Below are 19,470 nucleotides of genomic sequence, written 5' to 3' on the forward strand. Positions count from 1 at the left end.
TTTTCATTTCACATAATTAAAAGTGAAATTCTTCAACAAACATCGCTTCTAGCATATTTAATCGAGAAAAAAAACATATTCAATTAATAATACTTTTAGTATCAAATTATATAAAAAATAAAATAAAATTCATATTAAATATTCTTGCATAATGCTAAACTCAATTACCGAAAAAGTTCACGATATGTAATCTGGACTTTGCCTAGCTATCACGGAAAGAATAGTCAGAAGAGCTGGAAAAAAAGCCATCTTACTCTCGGACCTTACCTTAGTCTATATTTCTTATCTAAGCCCACCTAACTTGGGATAAGCGATTACCAGAAGGTTGAAGCTTATATACTAACATGAGTAACACTTTCGAATAGAAGCTGATAGCAAGCATTCTCCTCCGGGCTTAAGTAGGCTGTAGGAAAGCAGGTAAGACAATGACGAACTTGATTTTACGATCGGGAGAACTATCTAACTAAAGAAAAATAGTGTTCTTTCTAAGAGTAGGCGTGGAGAGCTTTTTGCAGGAAAACTTGCAAATACAGTTTAGTAGTATTTTTGATGTATGGAGAATAATAATTACGAAAGAATGCTTAATTTTTGTAGGATTTGTTAATTTTCTGATAAGCTAAAGTAGAAGAATGAAAAATTGTTCATTTTTCAATACTTGAAAGATATTTTCTAAGGATATATATTAAGTACTGAATGTAGATTAAAAATAATTTGAACAAAAAATTCTTAAATTATTTGTTATTTTTTCTTTAATGAAATTTAATATTTTATCGAAAATAAATTATACTATTAATCACCGTATCAAACAATGTAGAATTTAAGAGCAATACTTCGTTCAACCTCGTTTACGTCGTTTCTGGAAGCTTACGGAAACACGCCACGTCTTCCTGCAAGCACTCTCACATGAAAAACGAATTTGGCAGAACCATTACTTCACAAAATTTCAAATACTCCTTTTTCATCGGAGATCGGAAAAGTTTTTTTTTCCGGCAATGGTGAATTCTCGCAAACGGAAAAGGTACAATCTGGAGTACAGAGCGAGCGATGATGACTCATGGTATAGTGTACGACTCGTAATGAAAGGCCAAACAATGACTGTGAAGTATGAGGGGTATACGCAGGAATATGACGAGGTTTTTCATGCTGGAGATTTCAAGTCGAAGGAGGAGGTTGATGAGCTGGTTAAGAGGTTTAGGTCTGTGTCACCTCAGATGCAGGACAGCGAATGTGGTAGTCTCAAGGAAGGGATGATTGTCTGTGTTGGATGTAACGCTTTCGGCGGGGAGGACATGCTGTTCTACGACGCTGTTATTGAAGCGGTGAGTTGTGTATCGCCGGAATTGCTTGTTTCTGTTTTACTTTTGTATATAAGTTTAACTGTTGTGAGAATGCTATGGTGATGAAAATTCACTTCTTCAACCAAACATTTTCCGTGAAAGTTTTGCTTATTTGTTCAAAATGGGTGATATCTCTCTGTCTGGCCATAGATTTTGAAGTTGTAACATGAAAGTTTGAGTTTCTAAAGTTGTGATTTATGTAACTTGAAGTTGTGTTTCTACATGCATTTTATCTGGAGAAAATTTGAACTTCTGTGAGGGGTAAGTAGAGTATTAACTTTGATTGTGTACTCTCAGTCATACATCTTCTGGTAAAGTATATTTTCTCCTCCCCACTCATGGACATAGGTCTAAATTCTAATTGACCTAATCATGTAAATATGGTGTCTCTGTCACTTGTTGTTACTGTCATTAACAACTTATTCTGTTAAATTGAGCAATGTTCCGGTGTCGATCTAACACTGGAGAAATAGAAAACCAAGCTAAGCAGCAACTACAAGTTCCCACTTTCTCTTTGGTTGTATTTCATTAGCAGGACTTGACAAGGGATCATATTCTTGAGGCATATGTTTTTTGTTCTTTTATATTTTGGTTCAATTGTGTGTTAATCTCCTTTTTATCAATAAATGATGGCTTAAATTTTCTTTGCTTACTTGGCCTGAAAAATAATTGAGAAAACAGAAAGATGAACTATATGTGTTACTTGCCAAATGACAGCAGAAACTACTGAATTGCTTCAAATTTGACCCTTCCTCTCTTTGGTAGATACACAATGTGGACCATTCATTTTGCAATGGAGAGGAAGAGTGTTTATGCACATTTGTTATATCCTGGTTTCATGGTCCAAAGAAAGGATATTTAACCGAGACCGGAATTGAAGGCATGTGTATTCTAAAAGGTGTTGCTCAAGTTGGTCCGAAAATAGCTTCCTTCTTGAAATTGGTGAACCGGAATCTTGGAAAATCATCTTGCATGTTGATTGCTGCTTCGAGGTATGAGGTTTCTGCGTCTGAAGGATCATCTTGTGTAAATGGGGGCAGTAATTTGTCTATGATTTCATCATCTGAGGCAAGTTTTCATTGTAAAATGTTCATAAATTGGGGTTAGGATGCACGAACCTTAAACATATCTGTTTCCTTGTTTCCATAGGGAATAAATAATGTCAAGAGTATTGTTGCTGTGACAACAGGAGGTTTGCTCTGAAACTCCATCACTTGTTATGATGCAAAACTTTCAGCTTTTCTTAACTTCTTCCCTGTGAACTGCAGCAACAAACAGTAAATATAGCAGGCTTTTGGAAGATGACAAAGATCTTGGAGGGCAATGCCCAAGTTCCCATTATATGTTTATTGAGAACTTTGAGAGAAACTTATTGCCATCATCGTTTAGGGATTTTATATATGAACATACTTCTGTTCCATCACAAGCATACATTTTACCATGTCCGTTCATGCCATATGCGAGAGGTATTATTGTGGTAGATTCTGAAGATAAGCGTCAGAAGATACTCCAGTTTTTGGATAATCCAGCCCACCTTATTGTGTCCTCAACTGGAAGGTATGACTCATGCATTCAGTTTCTTAATCAAGAATGTTGTTTCTTAAGCTGGTGCGTAACTTTTATTATCTCTTTCTCATTGTAGTATCTTCATTGGCATGTATAGTTTGTCATCTGATGCTAAAGGCCTAAAACTCTAGAGTCTTCCCTATACCTTTGTTCTATACTATTTCTATTTGAACAAGGACTGTGAATTGTGATAGATTATAATATTTCTCTACCTATACTGCTATGTAGTTGGTCTTAGAGACTAGATTCTAATTTCATTTCTTGCCTCTAGACAGATTATGAGCTCGAAGCAAATTTTTTTCAACAAATGATCGTGTTTAGGTAGATGAAACTTGACAAGGACATACAGTATGTTTAGTGTAGATGAAACTTGACAAGGACATACAGATATTTTTTGTCTGATCTGCTCAGGAGAGCTTCCTTGATAATATAGTCTTGCCATCTGGATATTCTGGGTGTGGTACCTTCTGTTAGCAGGCAATGATGTAGAATTCTCTCAAGCTGTCAATATGTCATCGTATGACTTCTTTTTTCTTAAATATTCGTTTTGTTTTGCAAAAACAACTGTATTATGGCATGTTGCTGCCTTGTGATTTGAACTTCACACCATTGTTATATCAACTATCTGCACCCCTTGTTATAGGCCATCTGTGTACTTGTATGTAAAATGTAAACCTTTCTCTATATCTTGATTGATTTTGGTTTAAGTGATGATTGGCTGATATTAGGTGTATTAAAATAGTCACCTCAATAATGGCTGATATATTATACATACCTCTCCTTTGCCCCTGGAGGGAGAGGGGATCCGATCACCCAAAACCTAAAAGAATAGATGTATTCTAGGTGGCCGGGTTTAAGACAATCTTTATGTATTTGAAGTCTTGAACTCTAAAAGACACGTCCACCATATTTTGAAATAGTTGTGACTGTTCTTGGAACATGCTTTTAGAATCAATGCATGGTTTCATTTGCTTCCATCTCTGGTACCTCTTAACAACAGTAGTTTATTAAGGATTGCTTGAATATTATGCATTCATGATAACCATGTCCATACTTATCTGTAGATAAAGTTGAAATTTTAGTTATCTTAGATACTGCAGTATTAGTTTCTTAAATAAAATACATTAGCGTAGGAGCAGCGTACCTAGGTATGAACACAACTTCCTTTTGCTTCAATCCTGTTTAATGCTGCTTCCTTGTGCCATGGGTCTGGAATTCCTGGTACTTTATGTATTTCAAGATCCCAAAACCTTTCAAAGTTGTTCTAGAATGTGATAGACTCAATGTGCTGCCAATGAAGAGGGTATCTAATGTACATAATAGACAACGTGACTATAATCCATGTCTCCAAATGGATGAACTATTGGTCCTGGTAATATTTTCCCATTTCACCGTACTGATTCTATGAAGCAGTTGAGAAATTTATGTACTCTTTGATTTTCTTTATTCTCAGTCTCTAAAATTGATTTACTCCAATTCCACAATATCTACGTGGTAATGAAGCATCATACCATGTTTGGGTGCCACTTTGGTTTCTAATACTGTTTTTACTAGTGATTTAGGATTTCAAGATCTTCAAGTATCCTCTCTCCAAATTTGTGCCAGACCTGTAGAACCTAGAACCTGCTGCTTTTAATGCAAACCATCAAGATTTTCATTCTTCTGCATACATCTTCGTCTAGATTCTAAATTAGCTAGAGAATCATGTGTTTTTTATTTGTCTTCCACAGGCCATTGGTTATAACTGAAAGAAATTTAAGGCACGGCATGATTAAGATGTGGTCAGGAAGCTACGAACCTCAGGTAAGATCTTATAATTGTATAGTTACATTTGAATCTGTTGTAAGGCCACAAAGGAGACCCGCCTTTCCTGGATGTGGCAGCATTTTACAAATGAAAAAACATTAGGAAATATAGGTCATCATTGTGAGGAAATTGTGCTAATTTAGACACGTTATAGGTTCAACATCGGACCAAATGCTTTGTCTCGGTATTAGTTGGATCAAATGAAGTAGAGCAACGTCACACTGGCACCTGTTGAATAAATTGCCAAATCCTGAATCAAATTCATGCATGAACAAGTTTAACTTATTGGTCAAGTCCCTGGGTTATTTATATGGAATATCATTTTTGTTGAATTTTGATCTTGCCCAAGTCCATATGCATTTGAATTCTGGTGGTTTCTCCAATTTGCAGTTTGTCAACATTGAACTTCCTAACTCCACCTGAGGTGGCCTGTCTTTATGTAGGATATGTGTCTAGTAATGGACAAAGATCTGATGGTGGTCCATTCAGGATCAGAAGCTTATGAAAGAGCAAAGAAGTTAAAAGATTTATTTCTAGAGTTCACGAGTCATCAACGGCTGCTCTATAAGAAGTTCTCTGTGGAAGAGATGATGCTTTTGCAGACACAACAACAGTTCAACCAGATCATACATGTGTAAAAATTGGTATATAATGGTATATTGCTCGTGCATATTTCGGTCATTGCAACATGTACATTCTCTGAAGAGAAGCTGTCATTTGTCTATAACATTAGAAGGTTGGAAAAGAAGCTATGTTTATCTATATAACCTTAGAAGTTTTAGCCTTTTTATATTTAAGGAGTTCACTTTCAACTCTCCTAAAAAGCTGAATCTGGTAAAAGTCATGTTCACTGAGCTTCTTGTAATAAAGTAGAAATGCTACACATGAATTTTGTATACTTTTGTGAAGAAGAATTCGGCAAAAGCCTTCCCAAATATGTTGGGTAAATTTGATATTCTTAAGCTGTCTATCTTTGATGTATGTTTTGGCAACATATGTCGCACAATTAACCCTAGTCGTTCTTGATCCTCATTGTTGTGTTCGTTTGAATCATAAATAATGAAACCTAAAATCTCACCCCCTCGCTTTCTCCTTCTGATAGACTAGCTTGTGCATCTTTTCTTTGGCACTCAATCCCTATTCGTTCTTGATCCTCATCCTCATTGTTGTGTTCGTTGGAATCATAAACATTGTGTTCGTTGGAATCATAAACACTGACTAAGTTTATAAGCGCAAAGAAAACTAGCTTTATACTAATTCTCGTTAAAGCGACTTACATTTGTAACTTTATTTGAACCTAAATATTGGAATCTCTAGTTGATTAAGTAGAGCTATCATTATGAAGAATTGTTCTCGGTCATAATCCTATTCCCTTCAGTGATTTATCAATCATTTCTTTAGTTGGACATTTTATTAATGGATCCAGCATATATCTTCTGACTTTGCATAGTCATGTGTGATAATTTCAATAGAAAGTAATTACTAATATTATTTCTTTATCGTATGAGGCGAGACTTTCTGTTATACATAACGTTTTTAGTCGTTCATATTTAACGAATTATAATATCTAAGTAATTGTGTTGCTAGCCATTCTGATAGGATATCACATTACCTAATTCATCATAAAAATAATAATTTTACGTCAAACTATCTATATACAAGATTATGATTTATAATAATGATAATTAATGTTATCAATGAAACATTTGCATAATTTGAAATCAACAAGTGACTATGTTTGATAATTTTACAATTTGGGAATATAAGTCATGTTTTCAATGTTTTAATAACAAGAGAAGTTAAATTATATTTTAACGACCAAATAAATTTTAAAACTTCATCTAAATTTGATTTTCCAGAACATTTGAAAATCTACTTTCTTTAGAAAAATAAAAAATATAACTCAAATAAGCAATTTAAAAAAAATTAAATAAATAAAAGAAGGTTTTGCTAAACCAACACAAATGTTATAAAATAAATTTAGGCAAAAACTAATTCCAAAAGCCAAAAAAAATAAAATAATTTCCAGTATCAGTATCACACAAATAAATTTGAACAAAAATCAAATCTCAATAGATTGATGTTTTTGAGAGAAGTGGGTGAATTCATGGTGAATCTTCAATTATTGTTTGAATATTGAGATATAATTGATGCTGAAATGTGGAGTTTAATAGCTTTGTACTGAAGAAAACAAAGAGTACACAGATTTATATGTAAACCCAGTAAAGCAAATCAGAGCAGTGTTGTTCAAATGGGCTGGGGAAGAGCGACATACGAGGGAGTAATCGTAGTGGGATCATTATGCTTACTGGGTTGGGCAGGGCTATGGTTTTTGAATCGCAGATTGTACAAAGAGTATGAAGAGAAGAGAGTACTGGTTCAGATCATATTCAGTGTTGTTTTCGCTTTATCCTGCAATCTATTTGAGCTTGTTCTTTTCGAGATCATTCCAATTCTTTCCAAAGAGTATGTTTTACTTCTTTTTTTTTTTTTGCAGTATTGTTGGATTTTATGCTTCGTATAGAGTTTATTTTTTTAGTTGAGAACTGGGTTTTGATGATTTTTTTTTTTAGTATCTGATGGTAATAGAGCATTTATTGGATGAAAAATTAGGATCTTTGTGTTGTTCTGTTTGGTTGATTGGAAGTGGGTGAGCTGACAATGCGTGATTATGGGTTAGAATGGGTTCAGCTTAAATGGGGATTATGTTGTTTCTAGTTTGAGATAGTCTTTGCAGGGGATAGAGGGAAATTCTTCGTTGGATCTATGATGTAGGAATAGATGAACTGATGATCTTGGGATGGAGGAATTACATCCCGATAGATCAATCAATGAGCTAAATCCCAAACTAGTTGAGTTGGTTATATAAAACCACTATATTTGTTCTGTTCAATTGGGACTAGCTTCCTGTCAGAACTGGTAAATAATTTGTAATTTTAGGCAAATTACGGGTATTAAAACTATCATTTCTATAAATCTCACAGTGAGAGCATTGGCATGCAAGTCTCCACCATATTGGAATGATGGATTTAAATCAATTGCTGTTTTCATCAATATATTTCCATATGCAAGTAGTGCATGGAACTTATTTGTTAATACTCAACATAGTCAAACCATATGAACCACTAGCATTTTTGACTCCAGTTTGGTGTATAGTGATGAAATCTTTAGACTTACTAAAGAAGACCTACTGATCAACTCTCGTGTAACTAAGTGGTATGGTTCAAGGTAAATCCTTGTGTACAACTCTACTTTATGGTAAACTTTTCTGTATATCCTTTGTATTTGATATTGATTCGTTTATTTCAAGTACTAACTAAAGAACTTCTATTGATTTTCTATCATATGCTTTCTCCAGATTAATGAATATTATGTGAAAATCCATCTTCCTTTCCCATAGACTTTTATAAATTTTCCTACTAAAATGTAGTCTTTGTTGTAAAATTTTGAAACATATACCCCAATTGTTTCTCTGTCATCCTTTTGATGTCACTAAATTAATGAATGTTGTATCATGCTTTCTCAATTTTTCATCATATGGAATATAGGTTTAACATCATGATTGTTCATAGAAGTTTGAATATGTCCTTTTTCTTACATATCTGAACTATTGTACTCTTTCTCTACTCATTTGATACGTTCTACTCATCAATAGACACAGGATATGGTTAGTTATGTTATTCCTATCCTACCTCTCTGAGGTACTTTTAAACATCTATAAGGATGCCATCTGCATTACATGGTTTTCTAGTCATCACATTACTTTTGTATACTTCACTTTGGCGGGTCTAAATCTACATGTAGGAATGTAAACAAACTTTTTTTTTCTGAAGAATTACAGCCTAATGAGGAGAAAAACTTTAAAAAGCTTTAGCTAAAGAGTGAAGAGGCAGAACAAGTGGAAGTTTTAGATATAGAAAAGTCCAATTTCTAGTTAGCAAGTTGCAGCCAGGAAAATGTAACATGATCTTTTTTTTATATATAAAAAGGAAACCTGTAGCTGCTACCCTTTGGGAGCGCACAGGATAAAATCCCCGCTCCTATGCAATGGCTCGCAAACCACATAGGAGAGGTAACCTGCTAGGCAAGCTCGACCTAGAAGGCAAACCCCTTGCTTTTGCTGGCAAGGGGTTTCAATTGGAACCTCCAATATGGAAGTCCCAAGCCCAAACCACTGGGCCACCCTGAAGGGGTAAAATATAACATAATCTCTCTATTGATTATTACTCTGCTGGAAACTGAATATTGTGATCCTTTGCCATTTGGTTCAGTTCTTTTCTCAAGTTTCATTGTCTCAATTATTCCTTACTTTTTATTTGTTTGATTCTTTTTTCCCTCCCTCCTAACTTATAGATGATAAAGGGTCTTATGGCTCTTATTATATTTAGAGTGAGCTATGAATGTTGATGGTCAGTTGTGTTGGAAGGTGGGAGATAAAGTTTCAAAATATATTCTTAAGCTATATGATTGAACATTCAACTCGAAAAAAGTCCTATAGTAAACTATTATTTCTGAAAATATGTCTTTCACCCCTCTCACTCTGTTTCTTTTCAACTCAAGATCTTTATTGTTTTACATGTAAGAGAAGCAAATGTTTTTCTAAAGCTTGCATCATCACATTGACATTTTTTTGTGACACATAACATTTTTGTGCAAACACTATGTACTCAATACTAGTTCCATGTATGACCTATTAGAAAACAGTTCCATGTATGAATGTAGTAGATTACATCATACGCCCTTCATTTCATTAAATAATCACCTGTTTTGACCGACTTGTATTTTAAGAATAAAATGTTTAACCACATTACTGTATTCACTTTGGTCATAGAATGTTTGAAGTAATAGTTTTGTCAAGAAAAATGGAATAATTAGTTGAAAACACGTCATGCCATTTTACTATTTATATGAAGTAGTATTTCTTATATTAGTATGAATTGTTCGAGAGAGAGAAGTTTTATATGAATTAGTCAGTAGGTTATTTTTGGAGGGAACACTATCTTCAGTCAGTTTTACTAGCTTTGCGCTATCTTTTAGGTCTTTATAAGTTGTTTAATTGATTAAATATTCTGTGTAAACTGTAGGGCAAGATGGGTGAATTGGAAGGTGGATTTATTTTGTTTGATTCTGTTACTAGTCTTCATGCTGCCCTACTATCATTGCTACCTGATGCTTTGCAACAGTGGTAAGTTGCTTTAATTATGATCATGCTCAATTAAAACTTCAGTTTTCACCTTTATGCGCCTTTATTGAATCTGGTTTTTCCTCTTTTTTTTCTGTTCTTTTTAACCTATCTATACTTCTATTTTTATTTTTTTGTTCCTGCTGTTGATGAGAATCAGACGAAGCTGCTTTTTGCGCTGCCATTTTAGTCCCAAGATGCTTCTAGGCACAAAAATGTGATCTTTTCTTTCCCTTTGGAATGAAGAAGGGCTAAGCCTATTACTACGATAGTATGTAGTTGCTCCCATGCTGATCTAATATACAATTTAGATGGATGTGCTTTGTGGAAATATCAGGATAGTATTTACAAGAATCACTACATGGGTTTTATTTGCCCGATTTCCCCGTCTAAGCGTAATTCGTACCTGCAACCTTGGCTATACTTTCTCATGCACATGGAAGTTTCATGGTGGTTACTTTAAAAAAGATTAAGTAGATAGTGTCCTTCTGTATGCTTGCTAGTTGCTTCATCACCTTAGATGTACTTTGTTGAAAGTACTAATTTGTATCATGCTTTTGAAGTAGAAGGAAAATTTTTTACCATGTGGATTAATTGATAAGCTATGAATTCAGAAAGCTGCTTATTTTGGAATGGGTGAAGACTTGATCTGGTTATGGGTTACTAAGGCTAGCTTAGAATTTTAGCATTTTATGCACTTCAATAGAATTAACTCCATGGTGTAGGGTAATTCTCACCTTATAAGTTAGCTTCTACCGTGTAGTTAGGCCCAAAGTTCATTTTCTTAATATGCTACATTCCAATTTTTTTGGATATCCAATGTTGGGCCACCATTTTGTTTTTGTGTTGTCCGCACTTGTCCAACCTTGAGTGTGCAGGAGGTAGGGGGATTTAAGTGAGTGTCCTACGTTGATTGAGAGAATGAGTTGTTGTTTACTGTTGTTGTATATTGTTGTACTGATGGCACATCATTGCCCTTTTATGCAACTTCATTGTAAATCAATTGACTACTCCTAAATGACTAAATCTCCAGTAAGAGCCCAAATAATAATAATATAATAACCATGTATAATTAGGACAAAGTTTTGAATGGAACCATAGAGCAGTTTGATTTTAGTACTCCAATGCTGTTCCAGCATTCTCTCTCTCATGAACACAAGTTGCATACTTTTTAACCATTAAAACGATTTGCTTACACTTAATGAATCTTAGATTGTACCATCTCAATCACCTCTCTTCAAAGATGTTCTGAATCTTGATTCTGTATTTCAGGCGTGAGGAAGGAACGGGCTGCAGTGGGTGCTATCTTATTCTTGTTGGCTTTTCTCTACGGTTTTTGGCGCTTGGGCATTCACTTTCCCATGCCTTCACCTGACAGAGGTTTGTGTATTTCTTTTGTTGCAGGTGGATCTTGTTTTCCACCCTCTTTGTTGATTTTTTGAATATTGAAATAATGTTCTTTAGGCCATGCCTTTATGAATAAGACATCGTAATGACATGACTACAAGGGACCAGAAGTTTTCCTTAGTATTCTTACTCTAATTTCAAATATTTGTGTGAAGAAAGAAAGCTACTCTCCCCCTCCATCTTTTAATTATAGTTTCTCTCTTGAACATCTTTGTTACGGAACAGGAAAAAAAACTCAAAATCTTTTCAGCTCTATCTTAGCCGGCATAGTGATTGCCTGCTAACTTAAAGCATTTCTATCTGATGGATGAAGTAGTAATGATTTGTAAAAATTAATTAAGATAATTAAAAATGATATAGTATGAAAATGAATAATTGGTTAAAGGTATTATTAGAGTCCCATACTTGTTCAAGGTATCAGTGGTAGCCTTCAGCTATGTTTTTGGACAATTTCCACCTCATTCTGGGTTTGGATTAGGTCGAATTTCCATTTAAAGCATAATATTCGAGTGAGATCGAACCCTATTCTTGGTTTATGCAATTTGTGCTCTCATGTTATGATTTCCATGCGATGAATGTCTACTAATAGGCATACGAGGGGATGTCAGAGTTTAACAGTGATGGCCTATAGTGACACATTAGACTATGTGGGAGGTCCACTTAGGTTACTTAAAGTGGATGAGTAAATAATTTAGCCCAAGTATTTTTGTAATTTTTCCTCAGAGACTCTTGTCATCTTTGTATTTCCAGTCTCATGCCATGTAGTGATGTTTCTACTTTCTTTTTTCAGGATTTTTCACCATAACTCAGCTGGTTAGTAGGATTGGTGTGATTGGTGTGACTGTCATGGCTATCCTTTCTGGTTTCGGAGCAGTCAATTTGCCATACAGTTATCTATCTCTATTCATCAGGTAAGATGATTGCATAAGATTCACCTTACGTTGGTGCATGTGAGTGTTATCTCAGTTGGTTTCTAGTATATCTTCTTGGAGATGGCACGAACTAGATCTGATTGTGAATTCTACTATACATTCCTTTCTTAAACCTCCTTAGTTCAATGGAGTTGGTGTTATTTCTAACAAAGATAGCTTTGGTTAATAACCTTTTGCTTTTGTCTACAACCTAGTTTTTACCCAATTTGAAGTTAATGCCCCTAGTATTTAGTCAGATATATGTTGAACTGAAGCATATAGCAAAAAGAACAATATTATATTTATAAGTGATCATTTTTGGTCTTTTGGTATCCTGACTCTTTCTATATTGAAGGGAAATAGAGGAATCAGAGATCAAAGGACTGGAGAGGCAGCTGATGCAGTCAATTGAAACTTGTATTGCAAAGAAAAAGAGAATTATTCTTTGTCAGAGAGAAATGGAGAGGATCCAAGATTCAGAAGAGGTTAATTGGTCAACTTAAGTTTTTTGCTTTTGGATGCTTTCATTATGTGTACACACACCAAAAGGCACGGAAAGAAACACAGATTATTGTTTGTAGGTGGCCTGTACTTTTCTTCTTTTTCATACCAGTGCAAAGTCATTGATGATAGATCAGTTCTAAATGGGCTCTTGGGGTATGTTATTAAGACCCTTTATTATGCCTTTATTTCCCTTATCCTATACTCGTTTGAAGTTATGTGGTTCCTGAAAATTATCTAAAGTTGGGTATAGTACTACTGCATATTCATTAAGTGGTTCAACCCATTTGACCTTGGGAATTGCCATTAATAACATTGAAATCACACTTCGAAATAGTGGGCAGTTAGCTACAGTGGTGGGTGTTGTAAGAGTTTGTAAGTATTTCATGCATGAAGCACTTTCCTGAGTATCTCTTTGATGCCCTTTTCTAGATCAATAGCAAAATTTTGTAAATATATTGATGAAAAATTCTTTAACTTTGCTTTAGAAACCATAACTTAATTTCTTGCTGGAGTTGTATTGCGACTTCCTGTATTTAAAGAAAGGTTTAGCTGATGTTTGCGCGAGTCAATAGCTCAATTTTTGCATCAGCTGCTATTGTCAAGCGATAATAAAAGAATGAAAAGGCAAGGTGTCCTTTTGTGGTTCTGAACATTTGCAGTTACTTTATATATTTTATTTTGAAGTGTGTTCTCTATTATGGTTCTGCTGCAGAAAACAAAATCCAGTTCCTTCTTTAAGCGCATTGTGGGAACAGTTGTACGATCCGTTCAGGATGACCAAAAGGAACAAGGTTAGTGCATGGTAGAACGTCTCTCGTGGAAAATTTATTGATTCAAGTGCATAGAAGCCTCTGTTTACAAGATTTTTCTTTTCTTTATTTCTCCTACATGTGCTGATTGTAGTTAATTTCTGTACATGATATTTGCATTACTTCTAACAATTCTCTGACACACTTCTCTTTGGTGTTAACTTCACTTCATGCATGAAGATATTAGAAACATGGAAAACGAGGTTCAGGCCTTAGAGGAGCTATCAAAGCAGTTGTTCTTGGAAATTTATGAGCTTCGCCAAGCTAAGGTTCATATTGAACTTTGTTTTATGTTGCACTATTTTTTACCCGTCCATCTTGCTAATAAATGCCTAGTATGACCAATGTGATTTTTTAAGAGAGTGAAGTCTGAACAAAATTATCATTCTGGTTTAGTAGGAGGCTAAAGCTACAGTTTGGAGTGTGAAAAATTGTAGTAGTTATGCTGTGTATAATAGCATCTATATTTGAAATGATGAGAAGTAGAATCAAGTTACCTTCTCAAAAGGAAAAAAAAAGTAGTATATAAAGTTATATTAAGTATTAATTTGAATTGACCAACAAACAAGTTTATTTTTTTTGATCCATACCAATAAAGACTAATATTAGTTTGAATTGTTGGAAAGAGTGTAGAAACATTCCCTTTAACGAAATAGGTCTGGGCAATTTGTTTTCTTTGGCTGTTGTTTGAGATTTCCTAGTTGAAGGGTTTGGGCTGTCTGCTGTATTTGCTAGTCTCCCACTCAACAAGGTAGTCCCTCTATGTGTGTGTATGTGTGTGTTCAGCTTCCCTGAATTCAAGTCTTTATGTTGCCATTGTATAGTTTTTTCATTGTTTTTACCTTAAGATAGCAGAATAATATTCCTTTATTTTATAGTTTTTCCATTGTTTTCGTTGTCTTGGATTTGCTGCTCTTGAGCCGAGGGTCTTTTGGAAACAGCCTCTCTACCTCCACGAGGTAGTGGTAAGGTTTGCGTACACTCTGCTCTCCCCAGACCCCACTTGTGGGATTTCACTGGGTATGTTGCTGCTGTCTGCAAGCTCGTATAATGTTGTGGTCCATCATCTAGTTCAGCTTGTAGTGTAATTACTTCTTTGAATTTATTTAGTTCAATTGGTTTGAAACTACTTTCTTTGTGTTGAGCTGACTCAATTTGTCAATCACACCAGGAAGCTGCTGCTTATTCTCGAACATGGAAGGGTCATTTGCAGAATCTTTTGGGCTATGTGTGTTCTGTCTATTGTGTGTATAAAATGATAAAGGTATGAAAAAGACCTTAAATTTGGTAAATTTGAGCATCTCTCTCATGGTGTCTACTATTTTCCTCTTCATATGACATGCCAACATCAGTGTTAGCAGGAAAATTGCTTGATGTTTAATATTGATCGACACTGGTGCAGAAACTTTTATGGTCTTTCATGTCTATATCATAATTTATACTTTGACATGGACACTACAAAGTTTGTTCATGTTGAGGATTTACTGCACTGTACATAGGTCTTCTTTTTTGTTACTTCCACCCCTTCCAAGTTCTGCCTTCTAATATAATAGTATTTGAGCCAGATAGCTAATTGGCCATTTAATATTTGCAGTCTCTTCAGAGCGTTGTTTTCAAGGAGGTACGCTTCTATATTAGAATTCCATATGCTTAATGGTTCACTTTTCTTTGCATAATTTATAGCTGAATCCTGCATACCATGCATATATTGGATAAAGTTTGACACAAGCATACTGTTTTTGACAGGCTGGTTCTGTAGATCCTGTAACAAGGACAATCAGCATATTTTTACAGTTCTTTGACATAGGAATTGATGTCAACTTATTATCACAGGTTCATCTACTCTCTGCATTATTTCATCTACTCACGGTATTCATGGTTGTTAAAAAGTCCACATTGGTAGAGGGATGAGAAATTGGTCTCCTTATATGGACTTGGACAAACCTCCCGTCATGAGCTAGCTTTTCTGGTTGAGTTAGATCCCGGTGTCATATCTTTACATGGTATCAGAGCCGGCCCATCCCAAGTTGTTGTTCACCGATGTTGGGCCCCCATTTAGAAGTGTTCACACTCCAGTTGAGGTTTGGATGTGCAGGGGAGTGTTAAGAAGTCCACATCGGTAGAGGGATGGGAAATTGGTCTGCTTATATGGACTTGGACAAACCTCCCCTCATGAGCTAGTGTTTGGGGTTGAGTTAGGCCCAGGTGCCATATCTTTACAATGGTTATGGCGCTTCTTAAATGGTTAGCCTATCATTTGAATGAAGCTATTGCTTCCTGTAATACATTTTGGTGATGAACGTTCAACAATGAGTTTTGATTGAGAAGCTAGCTGCTAGAACGCTTGCATGAAATTTGGAAGTAATTGGTGCTTCTTAAATGGTTAGCCTATCATTTGAATGAAGCTATTGCTTCCGGTAATACATTTTGGTGATGAACCTCAGCAATGAGTTTCAATTGAAAAGCTAGAGCCTAGAATACTTGCATGATATTGGAAGTAAGTGGGTAGAAAATGGAAGTGCTTGTAGAAGGTGGTTTGTATTTATATGTAGAAAAACCACTGAAGGAAACTAGATCTACATTGTTGTGTTTGAAAAAGTGAAAGCTGAGAAGCTAATATAACACACTAGCAATTTCCCCCTTTTTGGTGCGATAATGGATAAGTAAGCACATTAAAAGTTTCTAAGAATTAAAACAAAGTATGGAATCTAAAATAGACCTCATCGATAAGAGGATAATGTTTAATATTATGCTGTTGTTATTAACATCAAGTCGAGGTAAATTAATTATTTCACATAACAGAAAACAATGTTAGGTTGTATAGAGGGTGACTGATCTATGAGTGACATTGTAAGCTTCAGGAGCTGATACTGAGGCTATATCTTATTGGTTTGTTGTTTCTGCTAGTATTTCATCTCTCATTTTTTGGACATGAGTTATCTGATCATTTTTCTGTTGTGCAGTACATATCTCTAATGTTCATTGGGGTGTTGATTGTGGTGTCTGTAAGGGGCTTCTTGACTAACTTGATGAAGGTAAATTTATGCTTCATGGCCCCATCTTCAAGTTTGATGTATGTCAGAATTTATGGTTTATGTATCTAGGTAACATCTGCTCAACTTGTTGACTGTGTTACAATTTATTCTTTAAGGTAACATAGATATGTGAAATCAATGTAGGTGATAAAGTTTGATGATTAAACTCGCCAAATTTGTTGCCCATGTACCCTCACAGATAGAAGCAAGGAAACTAGTTGACATTCTTTAACTGTTTGAAAGATGAGCATCCAACTTCTTATTTACTCGATTATCCTGCTGCTAACTTGAAGCATTTTGGTACTGTCCAGTTCTTTTTCGCAGTTTCCAGAGTTGGAAGTGGATCATCAAGTAATGTTGTGCTTTTTCTCTCTGAAATCATGGGAATGTACTTCCTTTCCTCCATTCTTTTGATCAGAAAAAGTCTGGCAACTGAATATCGGTATGGCTACAACTAATGAGCTCGCTCTCTTTTCTCAATATTTGTCACTAGATCACTTGCTTTGTAATGTTTTGCTCTGTAAACTATTCACGGGCTATTCCACTTAACGAGTTGTTGGCAAGAAAGGAACTTTTTTATGCTGGAACTTGCCATTTTGCAAACATGGGAAAATGCTATTAAGCTAGCTAGTAACTTGGTTGATTTTGATACATGATCTGATAACGAGAAAAACACTATACTCTAACCTGATTAATGTTGACAGGATAATCATCACGGATGTATTGGGTGGAGACATACAATTTGATTTCTATCACAGGTGGTTTGATGCAATATTTGTAGCCAGTGCTTTCTTATCGCTGCTTTTGCTCTCTGCACACTATACAGCTCGAAAGGCCGATAATAAGCACCCAATTGATTAAACCATATTCATGAGTGAAGATGCTAAGTTTTATGTTTGGGCCAGAATCAATTACACTATATTCTTTGTAATGATGTACCATTGATATAGTAGCAATTCTGTATGATCAAAGCCATCTGGTTTTCATCTAATTGATGTCTTCGTAAATATGAAGAAGCTTTATTACAAAATTCTAGCAGATTGCACACTGCAGTGTCCATTTGGGATAGCGCTCCCAATAGAATTTTCTCCATACTCGGGGAGACGTTTGGTTAAGAGTGGAGCAATCTTATCATTGCATCGCAATCCACGTTTTGGTGGGCTTTTTCATTAAGTGCCTCAGCTACTCAAATGGATGTTTAGGGACCAAGTCGATAAATAATGTCCCAGCAAATTTATGGATTGCTTCTGTCAAATTTTTTTTAATACAGACATTTTACACATGTAAAAATGCATATATTCAAAAAAAAATTCTTATTAATCAAGCAAATAAAAAAAAATACTTCAATCAAAAAAGAGTAGGGCCGCAATTTTGAAATGTGTAAGCATAGTTTTTGTATTAATATTAGTTTTTATATTTGTTAGTATTAAAACAATACCATTTTTTTTTAATAAAAAATATAAATAATGTACAACACCAAATATCATAATACCAAAATAACGTTTTAACTTTTTTATTTGATATGATAATTCGATGTATTTTTTTTCAAGTGGAAAATGCCGTTGGAAATTATTGATCAACATAAAATCGACAGGAACTCGTTGATAAATTTAGCCACAGCTAGCTCGTGGGAAAATTAATGAAAGAAAAAGATAATTTTTTTTAATTTTAAAAATTATGTAAATATATTACATGTCATTATTATTTAAATCACCAAATAGATATAGGTTTGAAAGAGAACGGATAAATGACTTTTCTGGTCTTAAAGAGTATCACATAACCTTTCTTTTCTCTCGAATTATTTAGAAAGATAAATAGATTATCTGTCATAATCATTTAGTCACCTAAATAATAATTTAGAAAAAAGTAAGAAATGACTTTCCTAATCATACAGTCACCTCTATTTCTTTCGTAATTATAAAGATAAATAGATAGATTACTTGTCATTATCATTATAGTCGCCTAAGTATTAATTATTTTTTTAAAAAAAAATTACTTTCCTAATCATAATAGATAGTGTAACATCACCTCTCTTATGTCCAAAATTACAAATCAGGTTGGTGCCATTATTTTTATTTTATTTTTATTTCACTTAAATTTACATGACTGATATACTTCCCTTTATATTCATTGGTGAGTTGCTTAGGTATCCTCTTATAATTTGGTTGAGTAAACTACTCCTATTTCTGTTTATCTCATTTCCAATGTTAGCTTAGTAAAATCACAAAGGACGAAATCAGAAATTTTATTAAGAATGCTCAGGATTCAATTTGTATTATAAAGAGATAACGAGTTTTCTCTATATTATAAATATCATATTTTGACAAAGTATATTGAACTGATTAATCCTTACTCGCGCCACGTGCTTAATTGCTTATATAATGGCATCCTTTGGAGAAAACATTAAACAAAAGTTTTTCTTTTATACCTTTGTTGCAAACACTGAAGTGACTGTGATTAATTATAATATTGTATGGCTAAATTATGGGGCAAATCTTCATTTGGCATTAGTGACCAAACTTGCACCAATATTAAGTAGTAGTGAAGTGTGGCTATTTGCCAAAGAAGATTGGCCCAGTAATGCATCCACACAGAGCCTGAAGTCTCTCTTCAACAATTGATTTGATACATATATTTTAGGGCAAAGGATAGAAATTACATACTTTTAAGGTAAAATTATCATTTGTCCCTTATAAGTTTATAATTACAAAAATTCGTTAAATGATGATACATTAATCGTTAAGTAAGATACATTACATTTTATACATGGTACACTAATATGATGTACATTTTATACATGATACATCAATTTGATGCGCGAGATACATTAACTTGATGCGCTGATACATTAATCTAATGTGTGAAAATGAGAGATTTTAGAAATTTATAAAATTAATAGGGCATAATGATAAT

The 19,470-nt window shown here is 34.4% G+C and overlaps 2 protein-coding genes and 1 long non-coding RNA gene across 4 annotated transcripts; all 3 read left to right on the forward strand.

The window, feature by feature from the left end:
• The first annotated feature begins 798 nt into the window (after positions 1-798).
• LOC101263729 (uncharacterized) lies at positions 799-5,671 on the forward strand. The gene is made up of 6 exons (XM_004243537.5): positions 799-1,319; positions 2,103-2,405; positions 2,487-2,529; positions 2,606-2,894; positions 4,634-4,706; positions 5,153-5,671. Exons 1-6 carry the CDS (start codon positions 993-995, stop codon positions 5,345-5,347), a joined length of 1,230 nt encoding a protein of 409 aa, XP_004243585.1. The 5' UTR covers positions 799-992; the 3' UTR covers positions 5,348-5,671.
• A 995-nt stretch (positions 5,672-6,666) lies between these two features.
• On the forward strand, positions 6,667-17,587 carry LOC101263432 (GPCR-type G protein 1). Of its 2 annotated transcripts, none has more exons than XM_004243536.5 (13): positions 6,667-7,175; positions 9,794-9,894; positions 11,164-11,271; positions 12,089-12,209; positions 12,565-12,694; positions 13,426-13,504; positions 13,703-13,791; positions 14,694-14,786; positions 15,117-15,143; positions 15,269-15,355; positions 16,486-16,557; positions 16,869-16,999; positions 17,262-17,587. In XM_004243536.5, exons 1-13 carry the CDS (start codon positions 6,961-6,963, stop codon positions 17,416-17,418), a joined length of 1,410 nt encoding a protein of 469 aa, XP_004243584.1. In that variant the 5' UTR covers positions 6,667-6,960; the 3' UTR covers positions 17,419-17,587. The 2 variants fall into 2 exon arrangements, 1 of the variants encoding a protein (XP_004243584.1); XR_011210773.1 differs by having other exon boundaries at positions 6,670-7,175; positions 16,702-16,999.
• On the forward strand, positions 12,789-13,337 carry LOC138337239 (uncharacterized). Its single transcript, XR_011210774.1, has 2 exons — positions 12,789-12,866; positions 13,199-13,337. It is a non-coding gene; the product is annotated as an uncharacterized lncRNA (long non-coding RNA).
• Positions 17,588-19,470: the final 1,883 nt, after the last annotated feature.

Source organism: Solanum lycopersicum, chromosome 7 (genome assembly GCF_036512215.1).
Source record: "Solanum lycopersicum chromosome 7, SLM_r2.1".
Classification (NCBI taxonomy): Eukaryota; Viridiplantae; Streptophyta; class Magnoliopsida; order Solanales; family Solanaceae; genus Solanum; species Solanum lycopersicum.